At 41.3% G+C, this 24434-nt stretch overlaps 4 protein-coding genes across 10 annotated transcripts; 2 read left to right on the top strand and 2 right to left on the bottom strand.

The window, feature by feature from the left end:
* Nucleotides 1-318: 318 nt before the first annotated feature.
* On the top strand, nt 319-12813 carry LOC100844313 (uncharacterized aarF domain-containing protein kinase 1). Of its 4 annotated transcripts, none has more exons than XM_010239356.3 (17): nt 321-546; nt 641-709; nt 1473-1613; nt 1695-1765; nt 3644-3737; nt 5593-5670; nt 6427-6493; nt 6877-6962; nt 8264-8314; nt 8533-8580; nt 9304-9424; nt 9615-9795; nt 10665-10802; nt 10891-11003; nt 11101-11169; nt 11256-11883; nt 11991-12813. In XM_010239356.3, the coding sequence occupies exons 1-16, from the start codon at nt 397-399 to the stop codon at nt 11345-11347; spliced, it is 1569 nt and encodes a 522-aa protein (XP_010237658.1). In that variant the 5' UTR covers nt 321-396; the 3' UTR covers nt 11348-11883; nt 11991-12813. The 4 variants fall into 4 exon arrangements, with proteins under 4 accessions (XP_024319271.1, XP_010237658.1, XP_024319270.1 ...); XM_003577426.4 differs by having other exon boundaries at nt 322-546; nt 641-724; XM_024463503.1 differs by lacking the exon at nt 11991-12813 and having other exon boundaries at nt 319-546; nt 641-724; nt 10914-11003; nt 11256-11298.
* On the top strand, nt 11818-12620 carry LOC104584530. Its single transcript, XM_010239359.2, has 2 exons — nt 11818-11883; nt 11991-12620. Exons 1-2 carry the CDS (start codon nt 11818-11820, stop codon nt 12618-12620), a joined length of 696 nt encoding a protein of 231 aa, XP_010237661.1.
* A 240-nt stretch (nt 12814-13053) lies between the features above and the next one.
* On the bottom strand, nt 13054-16000 carry LOC100828015 (phosphatidate cytidylyltransferase, mitochondrial). Of its 4 annotated transcripts, none has more exons than XM_024463505.1 (10): nt 15700-16000; nt 15506-15565; nt 15343-15411; nt 15145-15237; nt 14922-15026; nt 14748-14825; nt 14257-14382; nt 13862-13955; nt 13715-13755; nt 13054-13542 (listed from the first exon to the last, which is right to left on the bottom strand). In XM_024463505.1, exons 1-10 carry the CDS (start codon nt 15874-15876, stop codon nt 13468-13470), a joined length of 918 nt encoding a protein of 305 aa, XP_024319273.1. In that variant the 5' UTR covers nt 15877-16000; the 3' UTR covers nt 13054-13467. The 4 variants fall into 4 exon arrangements, with proteins under 4 accessions (XP_024319273.1, XP_014757547.1, XP_003575974.1 ...); XM_014902061.2 differs by having other exon boundaries at nt 13715-13788; nt 15700-15998; XM_003575926.3 differs by having other exon boundaries at nt 13054-13788; nt 15700-15998.
* Nucleotides 16001-17246: 1246 nt separating this feature from the next.
* LOC100843710 (maf-like protein DDB_G0281937) lies at nt 17247-22405 on the bottom strand. Its single transcript, XM_003577424.4, has 9 exons — nt 22154-22405; nt 22001-22072; nt 21820-21894; nt 21186-21269; nt 20360-20429; nt 20193-20284; nt 18062-18103; nt 17890-17970; nt 17247-17798 (listed from the first exon to the last, which is right to left on the bottom strand). Exons 1-9 carry the CDS (start codon nt 22373-22375, stop codon nt 17721-17723), a joined length of 816 nt encoding a protein of 271 aa, XP_003577472.1. The 5' UTR covers nt 22376-22405; the 3' UTR covers nt 17247-17720.
* Between the last annotated feature and the right edge of the window lie 2029 nt (nt 22406-24434).

The raw sequence follows: 24434 nt of genomic DNA, 5'->3' as shown, positions 1-24434 counted from the left end.
CAGAGAATGATAAATAGGGATGAGAATCCGGGTAATAGTTCCAACTAGAAAACAATTTTTGTTTCGGTTTGCTCTAATGCTCGTCGAGGTCTAGAAAGGACCAGAAAATGGAGATGCAAGTGAAATCCATGTTAGATGCTATAAGTAGAATCTCCATAATATAATTCCACCTGAGATAAATAACCATATTTTCAGGATTTTAAGGGACAACCTTTTTTAAGTTTTTTTTTGACAATTGGAGGGAGAACTTGTTTGCTTTTGGAAAATTCGAACGCCGTCCTTTTTTTTTTCCGAGAGAGAAACACACCTCCTGCTCTTGCTCACCTCTGGCCACGAAAGCTACCGTCCCAAAATCTTCCCTGAATCAACAACCCTGAACCCCTACGGTTCGTTGCAATGCTCCTCCGCCGCCGCGCCCCTCTCCTCCTCGCGGCTGCGGCGGGCGCAGGCGCATCCCTGGTTGCTGCGTCCTCCCCCTCCGCTGACGGTAGCGGCGCCACCTCCGCGCTCCACAGCGTGGCCCGCTCCTCCCACGCCATCTACACGGTTTGCTAAATGTTACTACCCCACCTCTGTTGGTCCCTCTGGTTAGCCAAACGTCGCTCTTGCTCACTTTTTGCTGGTTGGTTCTGTGTGTCAGATTGGTTTCGTGGTCGTGGACTACAAGTACTCGCTGCGGGGGCTCGCTCCTGGTTCAGCGGATTACCGGGTTAGGCTGTCGGAGGCATGGATTCTTCGCTGCATAAGCTGATTTGCCGCTTGGGTCTATGCTTGTTATAGGCGATGGGCATGTTAAATTTTGTTATTCATTACCCGCAAAAAAAAATGTTATTCATTGGTTCCTCATGCTATGTTTGTTTTAGGGTTGCTAAGTTTGTGCTACATGGTAGGCAAGAGAGATCAATTTATTCAACTTGGTGGCTAAAGCCGTTTAATGGTGTTGTACTGTTGTTGTCGATTGGATTCTGTTTTATTTTGATATGATTTAGTTTTTGGACAAGCAATTCATTGTGTAAACGGCCACTCTTGCTGCTGTTCAATGGGTCTGTGGGCCTTTTAGTTGGTAAGGACGGTGATTTAAGATGGTGTTGGGGCAAAGTATAGGTTGCTGCTTAACTGTGCTAGATGTCTGCATCAAATGAGTAAAAAAAGCTGTTTGCCTGTTAGTGCCTTCCTTACCTATTTGGATATGAATTCTAAACATCAGTTATGTCATATATCATCATGTGTAGCTGTGCCTTATTTTGAATCCATACTTATTCGACTTAATTTTAATTTTATTTTATATGCCCTGCATTCAGTAATTAATTCGGCATACTTCTTTCGAAGGCCACTAATCAGATAGACGGACCTTTCTCCTACCTCATTCTTTTGTGGAAAACAAGTTGCATAATATGATGTTTGTTTTATACTATGTATTCTATAACTTCAGACTTACCTTGCCATACTGTATTTTTCCTTGTCTGTTGTAGGTTCACTTGAGGTCTGCAAAAAAGCTACTTAAACTATGTGAAGCGAATAGAGGGTTTTATGTAAAAGCTGGTCAGTTTGTATCATCGCTAAGACAAGTACCCAAGGAGTACACATCAACTCTCTCCTGCCTGCAGGATCAGGTTTACTGTAGTTTCTACCTTACTGTTGGTGATAGGTCATATTTGTATGTTCATTTTTTTACTTACATTTTATTGACTCAGGCAACTCCATGCAAGTTTCAAGATGTCAAAATAGTGATAGAACAGAATTTTGCCAAGGATATACATGACATGTGAGTGTTGAAATTTCATGACCTTCCTAATATTTTTAGTTTTATAATCTTTAATCAATCAGTGCTGTGATCATTAGAAATTTAGTAAATATCAGAAAACCCCAACCGTTGCGACTTCAACATCAGTTCTACAATATTTTAATATTAGAATGAGTTAGTTTTGATTTATTTTGTTTCAGAAAGATGTATTTGCTCTAATGCCATATTGTCATTCCCTAATATCTGACCTCTTAATAATGATTACGCAGGCTTCACAACTTGTATATGCACTATATATATAGCTAAAGTGTACACCACATGCATGGTCTCTCCTGTTTGCATAGGGCACTGATGCAGAAAGGGTTTAGCATTATTTCATTGTTTGACATTATCAAATAACCTGTGATGGCTACTCTGGTGTGGGTCACTGTACTGAGAATAAAATGTGCATGTATACCAGAGTATATATTATCTTATCCGGAGTGCATCTGGTCTAATCAGATTCCAGATTGCTTGGCCCTGTGCATTCAGCATGATTGTAACCAGGGACGGAGCCAGAAATTTGACATGAGGGGGGCTAGTTGAGATTATGAGGGGCGAAATTAGAGACTTCACCTATTTTAAAGTGATTTTTAATGAGCTGATTAGTAACTATTAACTAAAATGAAATTTCTTGCAGGGGGGGGGGGGGGGGGGCGGGAGGCAGAGCCCCCCGGCGCCCCCCCTTGGATCCGTCCCTGATTGTAACCATGTTGATTTGATAATAAGCTTGTTCTAAAAAAAGGTGCAGATGTACTTTCTTGTTGCTACTCTAGACCAAGTAAGAAGTGTAGAACGATTAGCTCATAACGACCAGGTACCAACGGGTAATAATATGCATGTAAATATTTGATCACATAGACTTGAAGTTCATTCACACTTCATACTTCATGAGCATGGAAACTACCAAAAAAAAATCATATTTGCCGCTAAAACGACATTTCATACTTAGTCATCATAGAAATAACAATGCTCACATAGTCTTGTACATGAATTCATCAAAACGTCACAAAAATCATTGCTCATTTGCTCATATACTGATATACATGAATCCATATACACAGAAATCAATCAATCAATCATTTCATACAAAAAATTCTATTAATCACATCATCTGTACTTCTGCATGACTACTTCTATACTCAGGAATCAATGCTATGCATGAACAAACCACATCATCAACACCCATATTCATGGCAATCATCACGTATGGGTTGGATATGCCCATACCCATACCCATACCCATACCCGATATACCTGCCGGGTATAAGATTTTCCCTGTTTACGTACCCATGGGTAGGCCCAAACCCGTACCCTAATTGGGGTTTTACCCGCCGGGTACATGGGTAATGGGTACCCATTGCCATCTTGCCATGCTGTGGGCTCTATAGTTCACTTACTAGTCCAGTAGTCCCTCCTGCCTTTGTTGAGTGATTATTTCTATCTTGTGCACAATCATAATTCACTGCTAGGATGCTTAAACAGGGATAGCTTTGCAGCATTGTCGCATTGACATTAATCCTAGTATCATCTTCGTGCCATTTGCATTGACGACTACAGAGAGCACTGAATTTATATAACACTTTCAATCAATTGGCCATGTTCAAATTGGTGGTGTGTGTTTAGTACCAGATGATTAATGTAGTCGCAGAACCATCCATAGTAACTGGATCAATCTTTTAGGATCGTGCTTTAAGACTCGTATAAACTGGATGTACCGAGCACTTAGAAACAGATGAGAGCTTGTGTCACTTTTACCAGCTGTAGCTCATCTTTTTTCCTGACATATTATGTTTATTAGGCACTTAGTTTGCATAATTTGGATGACAAAGGCTTAAAATTGAATAATGTGAGTACCAGATTCCTGGAATTTGATGAACATCCGATTGCTGCTGCATCAATTGCTCAGGTTCATCGAGCTCAGTTGAATAATAACCAGGAAGTTGCTGTAAAGGTTAGATTCATATTCCTTTTCTATTTCTTTGCAAATTTGAATTCTTTATATTTTATGTCATACAATTAGTGTATTTTCCTTTCAAATGAAGCTGGATTAATGCCCTGTGGTAAATACCATTTATTTGAACATTTATTTGAACGGGCAAAGTATGTCCAGAAAGACATCATCATGCTTTATGCACAAGTTCAAGAGTGATAAGTAGAGAGATTGCATTTATGCCACATATAGCCACATGGACCTACCAAATTTGTATCCACCATCAAGAATTCTACTCCCTCCGTTCCTTAAAAAGTGTCACATTAGCTTTCATTAAGACAAGTCTGACCACAAATTACTATGTTTAGGTGTGGTTTATATGACATGAAACCACAAGTATAATGAAGTACTTTGATAGCGAATCTAGCAATACTAATTTCATGTCATATAAACCACACCTTGACATAGTAATTTGTGGTCAAAACCTTGTCTTAATGAAAGCTAGTATGACATCTTTTAAGGAACGGAGGGAGTACCTTGCAGCCTTGTAGAGAGATTTACCAAATTATGTGTGTGGATAGGGCAGCAATTAGCAACTTTCACTTTTCTCAGGAAGTGGCAGTTCATTTATCCAGCGTTCTATGAACAAACAAAGAGAAAGATAAATTTCTCTCATTTACAAGTAATGAGAAAGATTATCAGATGGATCAAGTCAAAGTATTAGGATTAGAATGGTCACCTCATGCTATATCTAACCTTTGCACCTATGAGCCATCTATAAGCTTGTTATACATGCAAGAAGCTAAGGACCATCCAATTGTGTCAACATGAACCTTTGCACAATTCTTTTTAGTCAGATAATCATGGTATAAACTGGTCTCTTGCAAAGGAAGACTTTTGATACTGTTTAGTTTAAGGTAGTAAGTATAACAACATAACATAGTTTTGTTAGCGGAATACAGAAAGTATGCCGCAACAAATATTTCTCCTCTTTTTATTACTGAAGTGCGGTTTCAGTACTACTACGCCCGAGGAGGAGGTTAGCCTTGATGGGCAGGTAGTGCCTCAGAAGGACACCTTTCGATATTTGGGGTCGATGCTGCAAAAGGATGGGGACATCGATGAAGATGTGAACCATCGAATCAAAGCCGGATGGATGAAGTGGCGCCAAGCTTCTGGCATTCTTTGTGACAAAAGAGTGCCACAAAAGCTAAAAGGCAAGTTCTATAGGACGGCGATTTGACCCGCAATATTGTATGGCGCTGAGTGTTGGCCGACTAAAAGGCGACATGTTCAACAGTTAGGTGTGGCGGAGATGCGCATGTTGAGGTGGATGTGTGGCCACACAAGGAGGGACCGCGTCCGGAATGATGATATTCGAGACAGAGTTGGGGTAGCACCGATTGCAGAGAAGCTTGTTCAGCATCGTTTAAGATGGTTTGGGCATATCCAGCGCAGGCCTCTAGATGCTCCAGTGCATAGCGGACGGCTAAAGCGTGCTGGAAATGTCAAGAGAGGTCGGGGTAGACCAAACTTGACATGGGAGGAGTCCGTAAAGAGAGATCTGAAGGGCTGGAATATCACCAAAGAACTAGCCATGAACAGGGCTGCATGGAAGCTTGCTATCCATGTGCCAGAACCATGAGTTGGTTGCGAGTTTTTATGGGTTTCACCTCTAGCCTACCCCAACTTGTTTGGGACTAAAGGCTTTGTTGTTGTTGTTGTTGTTGTTATTACAAACATCCTGCTATATTACATTTTTAAATGATGTTAAACTTTCCTTGTAGAAGCTTTAAAGCCTGCATCGAGCTGAAAAGCTGTCTCAGCTATGCGTACTCTCATGTTTGAGGACTTTAATCCTAATTGTGACATCTAGGTTCAGTATCCTGGGTTGGAGCAGCGAATGAAGCTAGACATAATGACTATGTCTGTCTTGTCAAAATCTGTCTCTTTGGTACGTTACGTATATCACTTTGGGTTTTCCATTCTGGCAAAGATAAAATCTCCTACTTGGTGCACAACGTATTTGATTAGCTTAGTTTATTCGCTTCCATTTGTACACTAGTCTTGAAGAAGAGCTAGTACTGGGCTGCTGGTCGCATTTCATTCAGAATAGTATTCACTGCTGGCTTTCTTAACAAATAAAGATTATAGTAATCCTAGTAGATGTACTGTTCCCTGTACCTGTAGCAAAATCCTTTGTAAAAGAGATTTAACATATTTTGCACTCCCACTCAAGTCATTTATTTGTGCTGACTAGCCTTTTGCTTTTACTTTATTAAATGTTTTAGAGGATAGTTGCCACAATTGGATAACTTAAAAGCTCATTGATTTGAAAGCTTAGCATGTGTCACTATATGTTTGAAGCATTAATGTGTCACTATATGTTGCCACGATCAGTTTCTTTTGTGTCATGATTAGTGAAAAGGTGATCAATATATTCTTCAATCCAAAGCAAGGCATTGCTTTAGTAGCTTGATGTTAGTTCACGTTAAACGTTGTTGAACTGTTTAGCCTTTCATGGTGGTTACATAATTTGATAACTTGAACAAGGAAAGGATTTGAGAACTATTTTTTTCACCATCATCGTGTCATTCATTATGTTGGATGTTCATTTCTCATATTCTTCTGTTGAACTCGAGTTTAGTGAATTTAATGTTGAGATTTTGGACTTAGTTAAGTTAAAGAATGATTTTTTTTTGTTTGGCAGATATTTCCTGATTATAGGTTTGAGAAGATAGTACTTGAATTTGAGAGAACCATGTCAATGGAACTAGGTAAGTACTTGCACATTTTATTGTGCTGAAATAACTTTTGTGTTTTTTAGATAATGTCTGTTTAGATAATTTTCTTTGTTCTTGGAGGCATTGCATTGCAGTAGAACCATCAAGTAGTGCATTTGGTAAAGCTAGCTTCAGCTGTCTATCTGTCGATTCTCAGCTCCTCTCAGAGAACCAAAGAATAATTTTGTGAATGTTGGTTAACTGAATTCTAAGTTTTCCTTTCGATTCTTTAAATAATGCATGATAGTTAAAAGTTGGAGCATGATCATCAAGACGCATCCTCATCCCTCACTAGTTCTCTATTCTTTGCACGTACATCCATCTTTCATTTATCTGGACCTGCTAGAAATTACAGCGCGGGCATTGTTGCTTTGCAGATTTTACCCAAGAGGCTAAGAATTCCGAGAGAACAGCTAGCTGCTTCAGGAAAAACAATGTTGTCAAAATACCTTATGTGTATCGGGTATCAAGCCTATACAACTGTAATTCTAACAGTTCGTTCCATCAACTAGAGTTGAGCACAGAAGTAAACTTATGCGAGTAGCTCTGTAGTCTCTAGTCGACACAAAGTACAGCCATGTTTCAATAAGTTGGTAGCCCCTCTAGCAAAGTGTTGGAGTCCACAGTTTAAGTGGCAAACCAAGCACAGCAAAAATGTATGCCCACTCATATGATAGTTTGGTTACTCAGTCAGAGTAGTAGACTCCAGTTCAGAGCTGTGCCGCCATAACCATAGAAGTTCAATGTTTTGTTCATGCCAATCTGATATGATTCAACCCTGCACTGTCAGCTATCACTAAAGGATGAACTGGTATTTTAGTGCCTGAAATGTTGTGGGCTATAGTTTTATCGTAGGACTTTAGTGCTTTTGTGGATCAATTGGCAAAATATGGTTTAAATGCTTATGAAAAAACAGAAAATTGATAGCATCGACAACATCCAATGCACTATGTCCGAAGAATCAACTGTAAATTCACTCAAAACATGGAGAAACGAAAAGGAAATTTCGGTTGAAAATAGAACTTAGAAGATGATGAAAATGGAAAAAAGGAGTCTTCTAAAACAAAATGACATCTATTTAGATGTGTGTTCGAGAAAAAAAAAAGAACAGGAAAGCAAGTTAAGGCTAATGTTCACTGGCATTTCTCTTTTTTGTTTCCCCTAATAAAAGTCATCTTTTCAGTTGAAATTGATAGGCTTGATTGTATCATGACCTATATAATTAAAAAAAATCGGCATTATTCATGACCATCTGCACTGGGTTTTGAGAAAGGATGCATCCACGCACCACAAAGGTGGGATGCACCGGGTATGACCTCAACCCCCATCATGAAATTAAGGCATTACTTGACCCGATAACAACTAGTTTTAACTACTATTTAGTATCATTTTTAATTCCTTAATTGAGCATTCAACATCTGAATTTCAACCACAGTTGAATTTTATTTCTGGAAGTATATAATTCTATATCTATAGTTTGTTGAAATAAATGATGAATAAGTAATTGAATACAAAGAACGCAACAACAAACTGCACGTTTACCATCCAGAAACTAGCAAATCATTAATTCTTTTCTAACTGCTGCATGTTTAAAACTTATACTGACTGAAGTAAGGTTTTATTTGACCGTTTGCAGTCATTCAACTCACACTGGTAGTTTAGGTGCCTCATTTGTGCCTCGTCTTATTTTAATTTGCCGGTGCATAAGATGTTAACTGTTTAGTTTTGTGTATAGTAGTTTGTGACTACTTAAAACTGTTTTAGGAACTGACAACCAAAGAGGTCTTAACAATGGAATTTTGCTATGGCCACAAGGTAAATGATATCTCCTTGCCTAAATTTTACGAAGACTATTTTGGAGCTTCTTTTGCCACTAGTTGGATCTCATCCATTAGCCACAAGTACTCATTGAAGTACATTAAAAGTTATGGTAAAGAGAAAGTGTTGGATCCAGTCCAAAGAAGAAGTGGCTAATGAATAATGAAGGAGTACATTGACATATCACATAATCTCTTCTATTACTATTGTGGCAGGTCGATGACTTGGACTTTCTAAGGAAAGCAGATATCAGTCCTACAAAGGTTTTTTTTTAAGCTCCATGGCTAACATGAATGTATTTTCTTGACAGGAGAAATCATTTTTCCTGTGCACATGCATCATGCATGCTACTGATTTGACAAAATCTAGTAGCAATTTTCAGGCACAAACACAAAACCAAAAGTTATTCGACCCAAACAAGTAAAATTAAGGATGATGTGATACCTAGATAAGGTTTGGTTCATTTAGATGGTTCTTCAATCAGACATCCATTGTTATGTTCAGTAGTTCTTCTGTATCATCATTTTTTGTAACCTTGAGACCAGCATTTAGTAAATTCATATTGTTAAGATGAATACCTTGCTATTGTAAAATTGTTGTATATTTCACAATTGGGTGCTACTGCTTAAGGTATTACCAACTACATGGTCAATGTAGATGCAATATGCATTTCGTTCTTTTGTCCATATCTTGCAGTGGAAGATGGGAGTGTGCAGTTGTATTCATTTACTCGGTATAGTTGATACTAATTACTGAACTCAAAATTCACTAAAAAAGAATTAGAAATTCAAGGTTACATGTGTTAAAGTAGATGGCCGCATCAGAGTTCTGAACACTGTAGAATAAGGGTTTGTTCTGTACTTTTACTACAGTCGCCTACCCCTTTGTGTTCATCTATTTGCCGCATTGCACTTGGTATAAAAAGTTGTTCACTGACCAACTATTTTGTGTGTATCTGTTTCCGTACCTGCATTTGTACCTTCCAGGTTGCTAAAGCATTAATAGAATTATTTGGCGAAATGATATTTGTGCATGGTTTTGTTCATGGTGATCCTCATCCTGGAAACATATTAGTTTCTCCTCAAGGCCAAGGGAGGTTTTCCTTAGGTGCTCTTTCTGTTTATAACATGATGTTTTTGGCTTATGTCTATATTCAAGATATCATAAGGGCTGAGTTTAGGAATGCACACCTTGTAAACATTATGTTAAGAAGCCTGAAAATCAATAGTTCATATTTTTCTATCATCAGATCCCTATTCCATTGTTAAATCGTTTAAATGATGCATACTTTTTACAGTTTTGTTGGATCATGGAATTTATAAAGAATTCGATCCAAAGTTTAGACTGGATTACTGTCAGCTGTGGAAAGCATTGGTATCGTTGGACGCACAAAAAATTCTGGAATTAGGCGAACAGTTTGGTGTGGGAAAATATGCAAAGTACTTCCCTTTAATATTCACTGGAAGGACTATAGACAGGTAAAGCTTTTTTTTTATGTTCACTACAGTGTTCGTATAACCCAATGTTCACGTGACTTTCTTATCATGGGGCAAGGAACATTACATAACTTATGTTCAACGTCGACAGGGGCATGCTTATAGTAATGTACTTATCCCATGCAGCCCAATGCACATAAAATATATATATATATATATACTTAGGAAGTTTGGGAATTATTTTTCATCAGGTATTTCATACAAACGTTAATTACTTTTTAAATAAAACCAGAAAGGAAAACTTTAAAGCGAGTGCTTGGTGAATCTTCTGGCTTTGCATGGTTAGTACTTCAGCTGTGCATTGGTTATATTGCTTAGTACCACAGTGTGCATTTGTTTCATATTGCATAGTGGTACTTCAACACTGCATGAAGTACAGCAGATTGGTGTGTTTGTTCTACCATAATCTTAGTTACAGATCCATGTTTTGGTTTACAACAAACCTAATCTTAAGTGGTCAGATTGGTGTGTTTATTCTACCATAATCTTAATTACAGATCCATGTTGTGGTTTACAACAATCTAATTACAGATCCATGTTGTGGTTCACAACAATCCTAGGTTCAAGGATTACCCTAGGAATATCTAAACTCATGAGAACTTTGATGACATGCCTGTTTAGCCATAATATAGTTGATGGCAGCTCCCATGAGATGATCTTGATGTGTTGGCCACCAATGACCATAGTGATAACCAAGTTTAGCTAATAGCTATAATTTTCTCACGTGTGGAGTGCGTGAACCCATAGCATAATCTATTGTATGGACCTCAGTTATTACAGTTCATGGTCTAAGTTACTTCCTGATTATACAACCTGTATGATTCACTCACAGCTGTCGTGATACTCATCAGCAAATCAGCTCTTGGAACACAAATGTCTAGTGAAGAGAAAATGCGTTTAAAGCAAGATTTGAACTCTCTTGGAATGTATGATATATCTTCATTTATGGAATCTTTGCCACCTGACTTTCTGGTCATACTTAGAACAGAGTAAGTCAAATCTTGGCAGAGGGCATAACCATATTATTACTTTACACACTCATTCTTATTACTTATATGTTGTTATGATCTTGACCAGTGGACTACTGCGGTCCATTTTAGGGAACCTAGGGGTGCCACGCCATGTTCGACTTCTTGCTTACGCAAAGTGTGCCATGTACGGCCTTGAGGAACAGTCCAGATTGGAGTCCGGTATGTCTTCATTAACTTTGTGTGCTTATGGAAAGTAGTTGCTATTCTTGGCTCAACATCTAGTTATTAATCTGATATTCCGATTTCTCTAATATAGGTGCAATCACCCGTGTATTCTTGCGAGTCAAAACAAACATTATCTATCTCCGTCTGAGGATACTTATTGGTAATCAACCACACTGCCACCCCACCGGACTTCCTCCTAGTGTACATGCTAATCTGCTAACTGAGTTGGAAAAATCATGTTTCCAGAATTGGCGGGGCTGCTGGCGCAGTTCAATGACTACAAGCGTAACGTCATGGAGAAATTGAGATGGATGCTCCGGAAGATAAGTCTGATGTGAAGTCCTCAAGTTTGACGAGTTTGGCATATGGGGGCCAGGAAGGAGGCCATCTGAAAAATGATCACGCACGCCTTGAGGGGAGCTCCTGGCTAAATTCAGCAAATTGTACAATTAGATTGTTTCGATGCTGATGCTACTACATTAATGAGTAAATTACATAAAACCTCATATTCACGTGCACTTATTACAACTTGCCAACTTATGAACATTTCATCCCAAGACCATAGCCTCAGCACCAATCTTTACCAAAAAAAACCAAATGGCTCAGTTGATGGCGTTTCTGACAAGGGGGCCCACAAGTCAGTGCCATGTGGCAGTTTTGCCCCGCGCATTGCCAGCGTGGTGATATTCCTGTCGTGCGGCCCTTAAGGGTTGTTACCTTCCCGATTTGCTCCGTCTCTACCTCTTGCTCTCCCTCTCGACCAACAGCTGCCGCTGTCGCCATTGTCGACACAGCGGAGTTGCCGCTGATGTCGTGCTCCTGGACCAGCGACGGGGTTGCTGAGAGTTGTGGAAGTTGCAGTGATAGGAACCAGGTTTGTGCTTATCTGATTTGAGTTGGGGATCCATCCGATTTGGGTATTAGGGTTAGGGTTCTTGATATGTCTTTCGAATTTCTCTGATTTTGCTGTGGTTTCGGTAGGTTCCAGACTTTGAGGAGGTTTCTTCTCCGGTGCTTTCGATTCCTTTCTGGATAGAAGATCCTAATTTCTGCGGGGAACAGGATGGATTTGCTTGCAAGTGCGGGTTAAGGCTGGGTCAACGGGTGGCGTTTCAAGGTGTTGATCTTGGGCGACGTTTCGTGTCATGTCCAAAGGTGGACGATAGCATGTGTGGTTTCATGGTTTGGATTGATCCAGAACATTCTATGTATGTGAAGACTGGGCTCGAACGTTTGTGGTCACTGTTTAATGAAGAGCAGCAGAAACAGAGTGATTTTGTATCTCAGGAGAGGGAGGATAAGGAATTGGCACAACTAGCAATCTGGAAGAAGGAGCAGGAGTTGATGCAGATGCAGCATGAACTAGCATGTGCGCATGATCTACAGAGGGCTTTGGAGCTATGCAAGAAGTCAGAAGAAGAACAGGCTGCAATTGAGTGGAAGTTAGCAGATAGCATAGCTAAAATGGAAGCAATGCAGAACATGTCAAAGCAGAAAGAAGATAAGGGTAAATCCATCATCATGTTGTGCTTTGGTATAATTCTCGCTTTATCATTCATGGTGTTTCTTTTGCACTCATCCAAGTCCTGTCACTGCCACTGCCAGATGTAAGGTGTATTCTGAGTAGTAGTTGTCCGTGATGTGCGAACCTATGAGTAATCTGAACGTGTTAGTAGTGGCAGCTGATGAAAGTATTGGTGTATGTTTGTTTGTTTAATCATGTGATATTTGTGGCTAAATGGTACCAAAAGGCTGTAAAATTTTATGGATTTTGAAATGAAGGTGCTCAGAAATTTTTAAGAAATTTACTGCGAGCAATGTTGTAAGGAGTCCACTGTTGAAATTTGAGGTAAGTTTGGGTATGTTTTAGGCCGGTTTGGCTATATTCAAATTTGATGAATTCCATCAAGTTTTTTGAAAACTTTGAAGTGATCGTTGTGAATTGTACATGCTCAGAAGTCACAGAAACGACGGAAAATCACATATTACAAATCAATTGAGATAAATTCAAAAATATCATATAATATCACATAATTGACATGAATTCATTTAATTTGATAGAAATTAGACAAAAATTCACAGAAAAATCACATCACAGAACAACATCATATGCCTGTAACATTTCCCTTAGATTACTACATAGTGTTCTAAGCTTTACATCCACTCACAAAATGCCAATTCAGTCAGTTTATAAGCCCCACAAAATGATGTTGTAACTAAAGGATCCGCACATGTCTGTGCTCAAGGTTACATAAAACTGACATTCACAAGTCAGTTTTCACGAAATGAAAGAACCTGAAGTGTCTATTCTGTCCTCAATTGTCCCCACTTGCAGTGAAGTACTCCATAAACCTACCTCATCTTTTCGCTGGTAACTGGCTTACCACAAAATGAAACAACCTGAAATGTCTATTCGGTTTTCACAAAATTGACTCACCAAAGCAACTCCACAAGATTTTCAGAATGCTCTGGAGTATCTAGTTTCCAGCGTTTCTTGAAGCCATGAACCCGCTCTTTCAATTCTATACATATCCTGTCAAACCAAGGGCCAAGCCTTCAGAAACAACTAAACGAAGGTCAAAACATCAGGTGTTGATTCTAGAATTCCAAGCCTTTGCTATTTTTTTCCCCAGATATCGTGCAGCAACCACACCACCAGAAGCAAGCAATCCAGACACAGCTTGGCGTGCACTTGAAACCATTACCTGCCGCCTCAGAGACTTACGGACACAGGTTGCTGCCATATCTTTTGAAGAAGCCACAGCGCGTGTTAGTATTTCTACAAACAAAATTCCCATTAGAAAACAAAATCAGAAAAACTAATAGGAACACAATTACACAAGTAGTACTACCTTGGCCGTCAGATGCAAACCTTCCTTGCATTTTCCTTTGGATTGTCCATGGAAGAGAAGAAAACAGCTCATTTGTTGCAGATACACCACAGTCCTGCAAAAATGTAGCTTTGATAATTGTACAGATATTCAAATCATGTTACTAAGGAGGAAAAAACAGAGTATTGAGGAAGAAAACAGGTTGTATCTGAGTGCAGACTACATACCATGTTAAATCTTCAACACATATAAGTAAAGAATGTATTAGGATATCAAACATCAATTAGAAATGCTAACAACACTATGCCATTATCATCAAGGTTTATCAAACATCTCGTTAAGTGATCGATGGTGCATTGTGCCGGTGAGAAGCTAAACGGTCAATAGTGTACATATGAGCAATAAGAAATATATACCTGCTTGAAAGCCTTTCGCTGTCCATGAGTTGATATCTTCAGTATTCCTTCAGAAATATACTGTTGTAACATGGGTCTGTACATCAATTGAAACGGCTGGAAACTACCTTCGACAATCTTCTTGACCTGAATTGCAGAAGATTCTAATTGAGCACCAAATCATGAACAGAAGTTCGATTAACAGTGTATAATCATCTTTACTTCGTAGTTTACATGCTAGTTACTGTAGCACAGTAATGTTACCATATACATTACTCCAAATGTGTCACATACACAATGTGCACTGTCCTACATCCTTTTGTGGTCCACCAGTTGACAATAGCAAGCATTTTTCTGGCTTTTGGACATGCCAATTAGCAGGATCATAACTTGAGGCTTGCTACCTCAGTTGACACTTACAAGCATTGTTTTTTTTGGCCTTTGGACATGCCAATTGGTGGGATCGTAACTTAAGGCTTAGTATACCAAAGGTTACCATGCCCTTTCATTACCTTATCTTTGTCTTCTGCAAATAACATTCTTAAATCACCCATATAAGATAGGCTGCATATTTGAGCGTATAGGTCATACTGCACAAAAAAAGGAATTCAGAAAGGGAAGATCGAAACAAATACCTAGGCAACCAAATAATTTCATGGTTGTAAACATCAAATTTGACACTAAACCTCAGTGAACTCTTCTGGCAAGAGAAGCAGAGAAGCTGAAGTCGCCATTTTCAGATTAACTGTGTTAACCTTCCTTATATCTGAATTATCGACAAGAACATGAACCTACATAAATAGGAAAAAAATAAAGGCGTAAATTTACATGCCAAGTAAACTTAGTATATTGTAACTGTATATATACTCAGATGCGTTCCCTTAGCAATCAAGAACAGGGCATACATACAGGTTTTTGCAGTCGGCCGCTGAGGTAGAACCGGTCCCAGCCCAAGACATCCATCGCCAGGTCCCTCATCCCCACCACCCCATACTTTATCCTCTGCATCCACAGAACTACAGTTTGTCACTACTCAATGCACACACACATTAACCAATACACTAGAATGCAATCAAACACGGTATACAGCAAAGTAGTCGACGCAACCTTGTCTCTCCACTCAACAAACGGATTAAAGTACACCCCAACGCCCACGCGATCTGCCAGCCAAGTGACCTGAGATTCCAGTTGACAGCGATCAATATTACAATTAGCCAGCCAATTAACCAGGTCAATAACCAAGCAATGGTTGAGGGGAATGCGAGCGTACAGCGTCGGGGCCGAGGCGCGCCATCCAACTAGAGTAGTGTGAAGGGTTTCTCTCCATGTTCTGCACCAACCACGAACCCATCCAAGATGTCATGAAACGAAAGAAGGGTGACCAATTTGATGGAACAAGCTACAGCGCAGAGAGGTGAGAAGGAACGGAGGAGGAATATTGGGATTGCAGGCTTGGGTGCCTACCTCGGAGTGCCATTGGAGCGGGTCGTTGACGCCGAGGATGTAGTCGACCATGGAGGTCCCGTCGGGGCGGGCGTGGAGGAGGGTGGAGCCGTACGCGCAGCAGAAGTCCACCGGCGGGAGGAGGTCGCGGAGCGGGCCAGAGAGCTCCAGAGCCCTCGCGACCGATGCCGTCTCCATCTGGGGCCGCCGTGTGCTCGAGGGGGAGTGCGAGGAGGGAACGAGACGAACTCGCCGGAGCCCGGAGGAGCGAGGGGCCGGACTGGAACCGGTGGGGATTTGCCTTGCACGACAGGGAAAAGGCGGTGCCGGACCGTGGCCGTTGGTTGAAGGATAAACGGTTAGGATTGAATTTCGATGCCGTGATGTGAGAAATGTTGCTCCCTTCTGATTCCGGGAGGCTACTGTTTGGTTGATGCATAAAAAAACCAGGCACCCTTTTGACCCAGACCAGATTAGCAGCTTAAAAATACACGTCAAAAACAAATCATGGTCTTAAGTGTACTCTCTTCAATCCATAATAAGTGTCGCTAATTTAAGTATGAAACGGAGGAAGTATTCGCCTGTTTCTAAATGTAAGAAATTGTACCTTTGTTTAATTCAAACTTCTTAAACTTTGATTGAGTTTATCCAAAAGTCTACCAACATCTACGACTCTAAACTAGTTTTGTTAAATCCATCATGATATATATTTTCATAATATACTTATCTGACATTTTAGATGTCAATACATATCTCTATAATTGGTCAAACTTTTTTTTCTATTTAAGACAAATATAGAACTTCTTACATTTAAGGACTGAGGTAGTACCAATTTATTTCATTACAAGTATATTTGTTCAAGTTGCACTAGTTTTTGCCAAATTTATATAAATAAGCAGACTAGTTTCACAAATTGGCAAACAAAGTAGTTTCATGAAAGCACACCTCTATCGTGCCAATGTTCAAAATAACACATATTTTGGACTATGCTGCCAAGGACACAATTTTTGCCTCTCACAAATTCGGAAAACGGGCATCACCAAAAGGCATGTAATTTCATTCACATTGAAAAGGTCTGGTATTACAAACCAAGTGTGTTTTCGTGAAAATTAGTATTCCCTCCGGCCGGAATTACTTGTCGAAATATTACATGTATCTAAACGTTTTTTAAACATAGATACATCCATATTTAGGCAAATTTGAGACAAATAATATGGATCGGAGGGAGTATTAAAAAGTGTGGTTTCTTCATGCATAAAAGTGTAGTCTTGTACATTCTCCATCTTTTTAGGCAAAATTGGGCCAATAAACAAATAATGACATGGAAACCAATTTCAGCATATACTCAATAATAAAAAAGACCTGCTTGGCACAAATAAGTTCTGTACGATTCTTCCTAGTCAATTGGAGCAGGACAGCTTTGCACAGGGTTCAATTTATTTATAGTTTAAACTTTTAGTGACAGCAGAGATCTAAACAATACAATTTCTAATCTATGTCATAATTTGGCAATGCTATACATGGATGCACAGATCAGCCAGAAAATTATGTTTCAGGCTACTACTGCATCAGCATCTCCAAACAAGACCAACAGTTTCTGATCCAGATCATAATTTGGCAATGCCAGTCAAGGACAAACAAATAAGCGACTCACAAAGTTATCCAGGAACAGTGACACCCATGGAAATCATTGTACAAAATGGGACAGCTACTTTGTGTAGCAAATGCAAGCAAAACAAAGTAGTGGCATTGCACTAACAATACAGACGAAGGAAGAAAAGATCCACTTGCATATAAATTGGACATATCCACAAGAGTTTCTCAGTCGAGGAAGGCAGGCATCGGTATTGAAGTGTTCTTGCAAACTCGAAAGATCTTCATGTTATGGTTTCTCAATTCTTTCTGATGATTTAATCTATGACAATCACTATGGGGTACCACCATCACTATGTATCGACATGTTTTCACTGAGGCTTTACGTTGATGAAGTACAACAGTGTTCCGAATTTTCGATGGATGGTGATGGCACCGAAACTGCTATGCTACACCGATAATGCCTCGTGAATAAGTTTCTTTGCAAGATCTTTTGATAGCCCCATTACACTGTCACTGGAACCAACCTGCACGATAAATGAGGGCTTATTCACATGAGATTAGAACAGAGTGATATCACCGCAACACTACCAGAAGACAAGAACGAGAGATACTGACCACTGCTTCGACAAATGGTAATGTCAATGGATGTTCTAGCAGCAAGCCGCCTGCGACCCTAAATACTACCCCCTCGTCAATCTAGCCGAGGGGTAGAGAGTAGCTTAGTGGAATAACAATGATATTACAAAATCTGCAAATATGCTTGCAATACATTAAAATGAGATCATACCAGGTTCTCAATGACCTCATCTGGTATATCATGGAAATAGACCTGCAGAGTAAACAAAAACTACCTTGGTCAAATGATATCTACGAATATTCTCCGTCACAAAAATACTCAAGGAAATAGAATTGAAAAGTTTTTTACTATGTAATGTAAGTCAAAGATATCAAGTTCCAGTTTACACTAGCTAAATGTAGCTAGATGCATACACCAAAGTCTAGAAAGTACAACCAACATTATCAATGAGCATTGTGAATAAAAAGCTAATTCCGAACATGCAAATTAACAGGTTTTGTAACCTAGTGAGAATATCATTCTTGTTTAGATGTTTATGGTTTGCATGAATTCCTCTTATACAAAAGGAGTTGATTGGTTGGAGTTGGACTTTGGTCGCTCATTTCAATGGGATAACCTGCATTAAAAAAATCTTATTTGAAAGGTCACACAGGGAGGAGAGGAAATTGAGGAAACGACCCCGTGACCCCCGTGCCATCTCCACTGGGCGACCCGGGGGCGATCCCCTTCCTTCCACCGCCGGCAAGCCTCTGTAGCTACGCCCTTCCGCCGCTGCCGCCGGCTTCGACCGCGGTGGCGGCGGGCCTTGTTCCCGAAGGGACGGGGGACTCCGGCCAGCGCTCAGCGTGCGGAGGAGCTCTGGATCTGGGGCGGCGGCCCTTGGCGGTTTCCTTGACGGCGGCAGCTGCTCGTGGCCGTGTGGGTGGCGCGGCGGCTGGCCTCTTGGCGAAGCTTCACGGCGGCGCGTGGCTGCGAGGAGCTCTCCTTCGTGGCTTGGATCTGGCCATCATCTGGAGCGTGCTTCCCGGCTTGGGTCGTCCAGCGGCGGCTGTGGCATGCTGCTCTTGGGCTCGGCCTTGCTCTTGTCGGCGTGGTGCTGATGGAGCAGTCCGGCCTCGATGTGGTACGGGGACGCCGGATCCCATGACCTGAGCTCGGGATCTGGTGCAGCGCCTCCTATGGGCCTCTTGGCAGCGGCAGTTGCTCAGCGGCGCTTTGCCGGCGTGGTGCCAGTGGAGCCGCCGGTCCTTGTTGAGGGGCAAGCAGGCAGCATCAGTGCGAGCAGGTTTCAGGTTGGATGGTGAGGTCTTGCTCTTTCTGTGTGGCTTAGTTGAGTCGGTGCCGGCTGGCGTAATTCAGTTTGGGTGGCGAGGTGTCATGCTCCGGGCAAAAGCCCTGTGCTGGTTCTGCCAGCACTGACGATGGCGACGCAGCAGTGCGCCGTTCCCCTCCTTGGAGGCATCGTCGTTGAGCCTTCACCTCTCTTCCATCCTATGTGCTCTCCGGGCGAAAGCCTAAGATCCAATTAGTTGCATCGGACTCCGACGGCATCTTCGATGTCGTTTCCTCCGTGGAGGCGTTGTCTAGGAGTGACTGTTGCCTTGCCGGATAGTCGTTTTCTTGGCTTGCGAGGTATGCGGCAGACCGTGTGTGGTTGTGTGGAGGTGGTGTCTGCTTCTTGGTTCCTTCAGCTTCAAGAGTCAGTGTCTATCCACTATGGCTGGTGGCGTTCGAAGTTTGCCATGTCCTTGTGTAGCCTCGGCCTGCAATGCTCTTCGGCCGCAACGGCGGCCTCGGCTTAGCTACGCCTTTTCGGATGCACCTGCGACTTAGCTCTGCGGCAAGGAAGTTTGTGAAGATGCTAGTGATGTGGTCTCGGCGAGTGAAGCCTTTCGCTCTATCTGACAACACGGTGTCGTGCGGGTCTCGGTGCTCATAGCCTTTCGACTACGTCGACAGCACAAGAGGTGATGTGGCGTCGTCTCGGTTGTGTGTTACCCTTCGACTTCGACCGTGGCACAGAGGTGTCGTGGTGTGGCTCGGCAGACCGTAGCCTTTTGACCACTCCGGCAGTCCATATCTTGTCGTAGGCTGATTTTCCTCCAGTCCATTGGTGGTGATGTTGCTTTTATGTCTGTCTTCGGATCCTTGAGCTTGTTGCTCTTCTTTCTTGTTTCTCCTTCTAGTGGTGGTGTGAGTGTTTGAGCTGCCGTTGTATCTCGTTGTATCACATTCATTCATTTAATTAAAAATGTGCAGGCTGGCTTTTGCCCGCCGTAGTTCTGCTAAAAAAAAAGGTCATACAGCATGAGGAAATTTGATAAATTATGTACAGAAGTACCTCAGCTTTGTCCAAACTCCCAAGCTTCTTGCCAGTTGTAAGATTAGTTACAACCACACCGCCCACAGTTGACACATGCCCACCAGAATAACCTGGTGAAGATCAGCTAATAAATATATTAATACAATTGATAATCAGATGCAAGGTGTCTGGACATATGGACAAACCTTTCAGGAATTGGCGCGCTTCTTCTTTGGTGATTGGCTTTTCTCGAATAATCCCTTCATGGACGACCACCTCAAAGTCAACTACAATTCAGTATGCAATGACACAAAGGATGATTCTAGTAAAAAACCCGCCAATGAAGCAGATATATTCAACCACACTAGAAAAAAAAGAACATGCCTAAAAATATATGAACACGGGAACTATTTAAATTCAGTATAGTTACCAATCTTAAGCTTTAACAGTCTGGAGGACTTAGCATCTAAAAGTCCAGATGAGAAAGGTTCAATAGGTCATTTCTTGATGAGTGAGATACTTTTTTCTGAACTGAGGACTAATTCATCGGTGGAGCTAAATGATCAAGAACAAACTCAATATGCGATTAAATCTCCACTAACAATCAATGTTGAACTAATAAGACCTAAATCTAGTTAAAACAGTCACAGAACAGAAGGGAGCAGGTGTATATGACGTCCGTGTTGATGAGCTTAGCATGCAACAGAGTTTTGACAAGCGAAAGTTGATTAGTGCTAAGTATCTACTATCTAGTAGAAGTCCTAAATAGAAAAAAATTATGAACTGACAATGACAGTCCACTAGATCAAAGGAGGAGAAAAAAAAGACAAATAAGATGATGCAACATTTCACCAGATCACACACAGAACATAAATCTCTAAATTTATTCAGTCTTTAGTAATTATTACACCAAAGGTCCCTTCTCAACTGAATTTTGTCTTGTAGAGCATTAAAGATGATGGGCCTTACTATAGTGCTAAAACTAAGTGCACCATTTGTATTTGTAATATAGAAAAGGTAATCGAGACATACTATGTCAGAGGTGATCAGGAGTGTTGGTTGGTCTCCCTCTTTCTGGTAATCTGAAATGCTCATTCTGGACATGATCGCGTCAGCCTGAAATATGTTTAAAATTGTTAATTCTGTAATGAAAGAAGTTGTCAGCAACATAAACAAGATCCATGCAGAAGATCAACACACAGTGATGACATTTACAAGTAGCAACCAAGCATTTTCTTTCCCTTTCTTTTTGAGATTAAAGGTTACTCCACGGGGAACGCACACACATGCATTCCATCAGAGATTGATCACCAATTATTCTTTCATCTATTTACACTCAATTAATAAGTCTCAATTTAAGCTGGCACTTATACCACTCTAGGCCGATCTGCATATTTCACTGAATAAGGCAATGTTCTTGAATTAAGCTCAAACGTCTACTAAGGCTATCTAGATACCGATTTAACACCAAGATAAACATTGCTCATGTTTTCCTACAAGCCAAACATCCACTGAACTTCGTGCCAGCAATGCAACTATTGCTGAACCGTAGAGCTTATCACATGGAAAACAGAAAAATAAATCTAAAGCAACTGCCATGCAAACACTGGAGCAGCGATGTAAAAGGAACTAGAAACAACTTAAATTGCAACTAGAAAGGTTCTACCTTGGCCTCCGCAAGAACCATGACCAGCTCGTCAGGATCCTCCCTTCTTATGCTCCTCTCGTCGATGTCCGCAGTCTGAAACCAAGAAACTCCGCCGAATCAAGGAACAACTCCGATAAACTTTTCTCAAACCCAAGGGAAAAAGAAGAAGTGTGGCGAATTAACCGACAGCCCAACCCACCATGACTTGGAACTCGAACCCCATCCCGGTGAGGATGTGTTTCCTTGCCACCGACGATGAGCCCAGGATCAACTGCAAAGAAATCATCCAACGCAGGTCAGGTACCCGGGACTAAAGGCGACCCATACGACAAGGTTAACAGGAGAGGCGAACCTTGAATTGCTGGGGGTTTGCGGCGGGGGGGGAGCCCGTACTAGCCATTGGAGGCTTGGCGGGGACGAGTCGACCTTGGGTGTGGCGTCGCGGAGGGGAAAGGAGGCGCCGCGGCGGCGTTCCGAGAAGATGGGGCGGGCGCTGGTGATAGCGGTGTACGGCAGCCGCAGACGGCGCCACCGGGCATAGCAGATTGCGGGGAGGGTGGTGTGAAGATGGCATTTTTTTTGTCCAGGTACCCAAGAAAAATATTCTACACACCGGCCTTGTACACGGCTCGCCATATTTTCCCAATCTTTCGTATCGGCTAACGTTTTTCATATTTGCAAGTCATTTTTCTTTTAACATTAAGACTGGACACCTGTTTAGGTTAGGCTTCTCATGAGTACGTCGTCCGAACCATCTAAGACATGGGACGTGAGATGAGTAACAACTTGCACAACATAATAATTCACGATGTGTGTCCAGTGGCGGAGCTAGAAAAAAGAATGACTTGGTGTACAATAATATTCTTGGGTTGCTTACACTATGAATTTTCAGAACACGGTGCACTTTTCTTCATCTAACCTGGTTCACATTGCAAACTTTTGTCCCAACTGCTAGTAAAAATAAATTGGAATGGTGCCTGTGCACCAGGGAGAGGCTACGTAGCTCCACCCCTGTGTGTGCCGATGTACTGGGACATACTATGCTAACTAGTTTTTTTAATTGAAAACTGTAAGGCAGACCCATACAATATAATCCAATGTTAGCTGGTTGGGTCTTTCTCATCATGAAAACCCAAACCCATTTAGGTCACGCTCCATGCTAACTAGATCCTAAGTTTTTAGAATGTTTAAATCAGCCAATCGGGTACGGTGCGAGTCTGTATGTCCACTCACTATTGCATTTATCCTCTTGAGAGGTTCGTTTTTAAGATCCATTACAATACATCTCCATGACAAGTTGGATGTCCTAAGAAGTTGTTAGTAATGTAGAAATTTGGTTGTAACTGGTTGGTTAGGACAACTAATGACAGATGGTTGATTAGGCCTTTCTGTAACAGAAAACTCAAAACCATTAAGCGCCACATTCCCCGCTAACTATCACTCATGTCCTAAGGTGTTGTTATTCTCGTAGAAATTCAGTGGCCAATGATTGATTTAGTCATTTCTTCGGATAGAAAACCCAAAACTCATTTAGGGGGTTGCCTACTACCGAGCTAAAAAAAAAGTCTGCAATTTGATGCCCTATAATTAGTTGTATGTTCTAGTGCATCAACAATCCATACTTAGACCTCACGGGCATCTATATTGATTCCAAATTCAAACCTAAACTTTCAACGGTGGCAACATCGAGACAATTGTTACAACAATGCTAGCCATTGCAAGGAACGTCCCAGAATCATCACGAATAATTGTTCCCGTGGCACCAACTCTGGTGTCCACAAAGAACATTGTGTCCACATTAGTTTTCACGATGTCTCATGGTGGCTTCCTTCCATCCTTCTCTTTGTTACCGGTGCCTGCCCATTAACGTGTTATGTAGTCCGCCATAATGACATGCATAGACATCGTCCAATGTAGCCAGAATGATGCAAGCTTTGATACATGGTATCTCTCGTTGTTCACACTATAAATATGCCAACCCCAGGTAACAACATGTTCCGATGGACAAGCATGACTAGAGAAAATGAATTCCTCAAGCACAACTTTGCTGACATACTGTTTGACGAAAACAAAACAAATAGATGACAAACACACACAGTATATACGGGAACCCTGTATCTTTATTGATTATTGTATTGAATACAATGTACATGGTACATGCTCCCGCAGGAGTTTGCCTTCTGCGACTATGCTTAAGGAGTATCTGACTAGAAGATTGCGTGTGGTCCGCTGATTCCCGGCGCATTTGCAAGCGGCCGGTTAATTACATCTGCAGGATCAAGCCTGCAGAATACCTCCGATTAAGCTACGCTGATGGTCGTCGTTGAATTTGGATTGCTCGATGCATATGACTTTTTTATAAATATGGTGCGGATGTCCGGCTTTGTTTTGCCGATACCCTGTCACGTGTATATATTGGCATGCTAGTATGGCCACTAGGATATGTTGTCGATGAAGGGGATGACTTTCGCCTCGTCGGTGCCCAGTCGTGTATCCACCTTGACTTCATCGAGCCCGGACATATGTATGTTGCTTTAGCCTCGTCGGTCCCAGCAACAGTGTCCAATCATATGGATTTATGGCATGTCGATATATTCGTGACCTGGCCTTAATCTCATCCAGCCTCGTTGGTA

The sequence above is a fragment of the Brachypodium distachyon genome, chromosome 4 (genome assembly GCF_000005505.3).
Source record: "Brachypodium distachyon strain Bd21 chromosome 4, Brachypodium_distachyon_v3.0, whole genome shotgun sequence".
In the NCBI taxonomy this organism is placed as follows: Eukaryota; Viridiplantae; Streptophyta; class Magnoliopsida; order Poales; family Poaceae; genus Brachypodium; species Brachypodium distachyon.
This window is presented reverse-complemented; position numbering and strand designations above follow the sequence as displayed.

Coding starts and splice junctions, on each gene's coding strand:
- LOC100844313 (XM_003577426.4), top strand. CDS start 397: ATGCTCCTCCGCCGCCGCGCCCCTCTCCTCCTCGCGGCTGCGGCGGGC. Junction 725..1,472: donor ACCGGGTTAGGCTGTCGGAG/GCATGGATTCTT, acceptor TGTCTGTTGTAG/GTTCACTTGAGGTCTGCAAA. Junction 8,581..9,303: donor CAGATATCAGTCCTACAAAG/GTTTTTTTTTAA, acceptor TGTACCTTCCAG/GTTGCTAAAGCATTAATAGA.
- LOC104584530 (XM_010239359.2), top strand. CDS start 11,818: ATGTCGTGCTCCTGGACCAGCGACGGGGTTGCTGAGAGTTGTGGAAGT. Junction 11,884..11,990: donor GTTGCAGTGATAGGAACCAG/GTTTGTGCTTAT, acceptor TGGTTTCGGTAG/GTTCCAGACTTTGAGGAGGT.
- LOC100828015 (XM_003575926.3), bottom strand. CDS start 15,876: ATGGAGACGGCATCGGTCGCGAGGGCTCTGGAGCTCTCTGGCCCGCTC. Junction 15,238..15,342: donor TTGTTGAGTGGAGAGACAAG/GTTGCGTCGACT, acceptor CTGTGGATGCAG/AGGATAAAGTATGGGGTGGT. Junction 15,027..15,144: donor GCGGCCGACTGCAAAAACCT/GTATGTATGCCC, acceptor CTATTTATGTAG/GTTCATGTTCTTGTCGATAA.
- LOC100843710 (XM_003577424.4), bottom strand. CDS start 22,375: ATGCCATCTTCACACCACCCTCCCCGCAATCTGCTATGCCCGGTGGCG. Junction 21,270..21,819: donor TGGTTCTTGCGGAGGCCAAG/GTAGAACCTTTC, acceptor AACATATTTCAG/GCTGACGCGATCATGTCCAG. Junction 17,799..17,889: donor TACCATTTGTCGAAGCAGTG/GTCAGTATCTCT, acceptor TTTATCGTGCAG/GTTGGTTCCAGTGACAGTGT.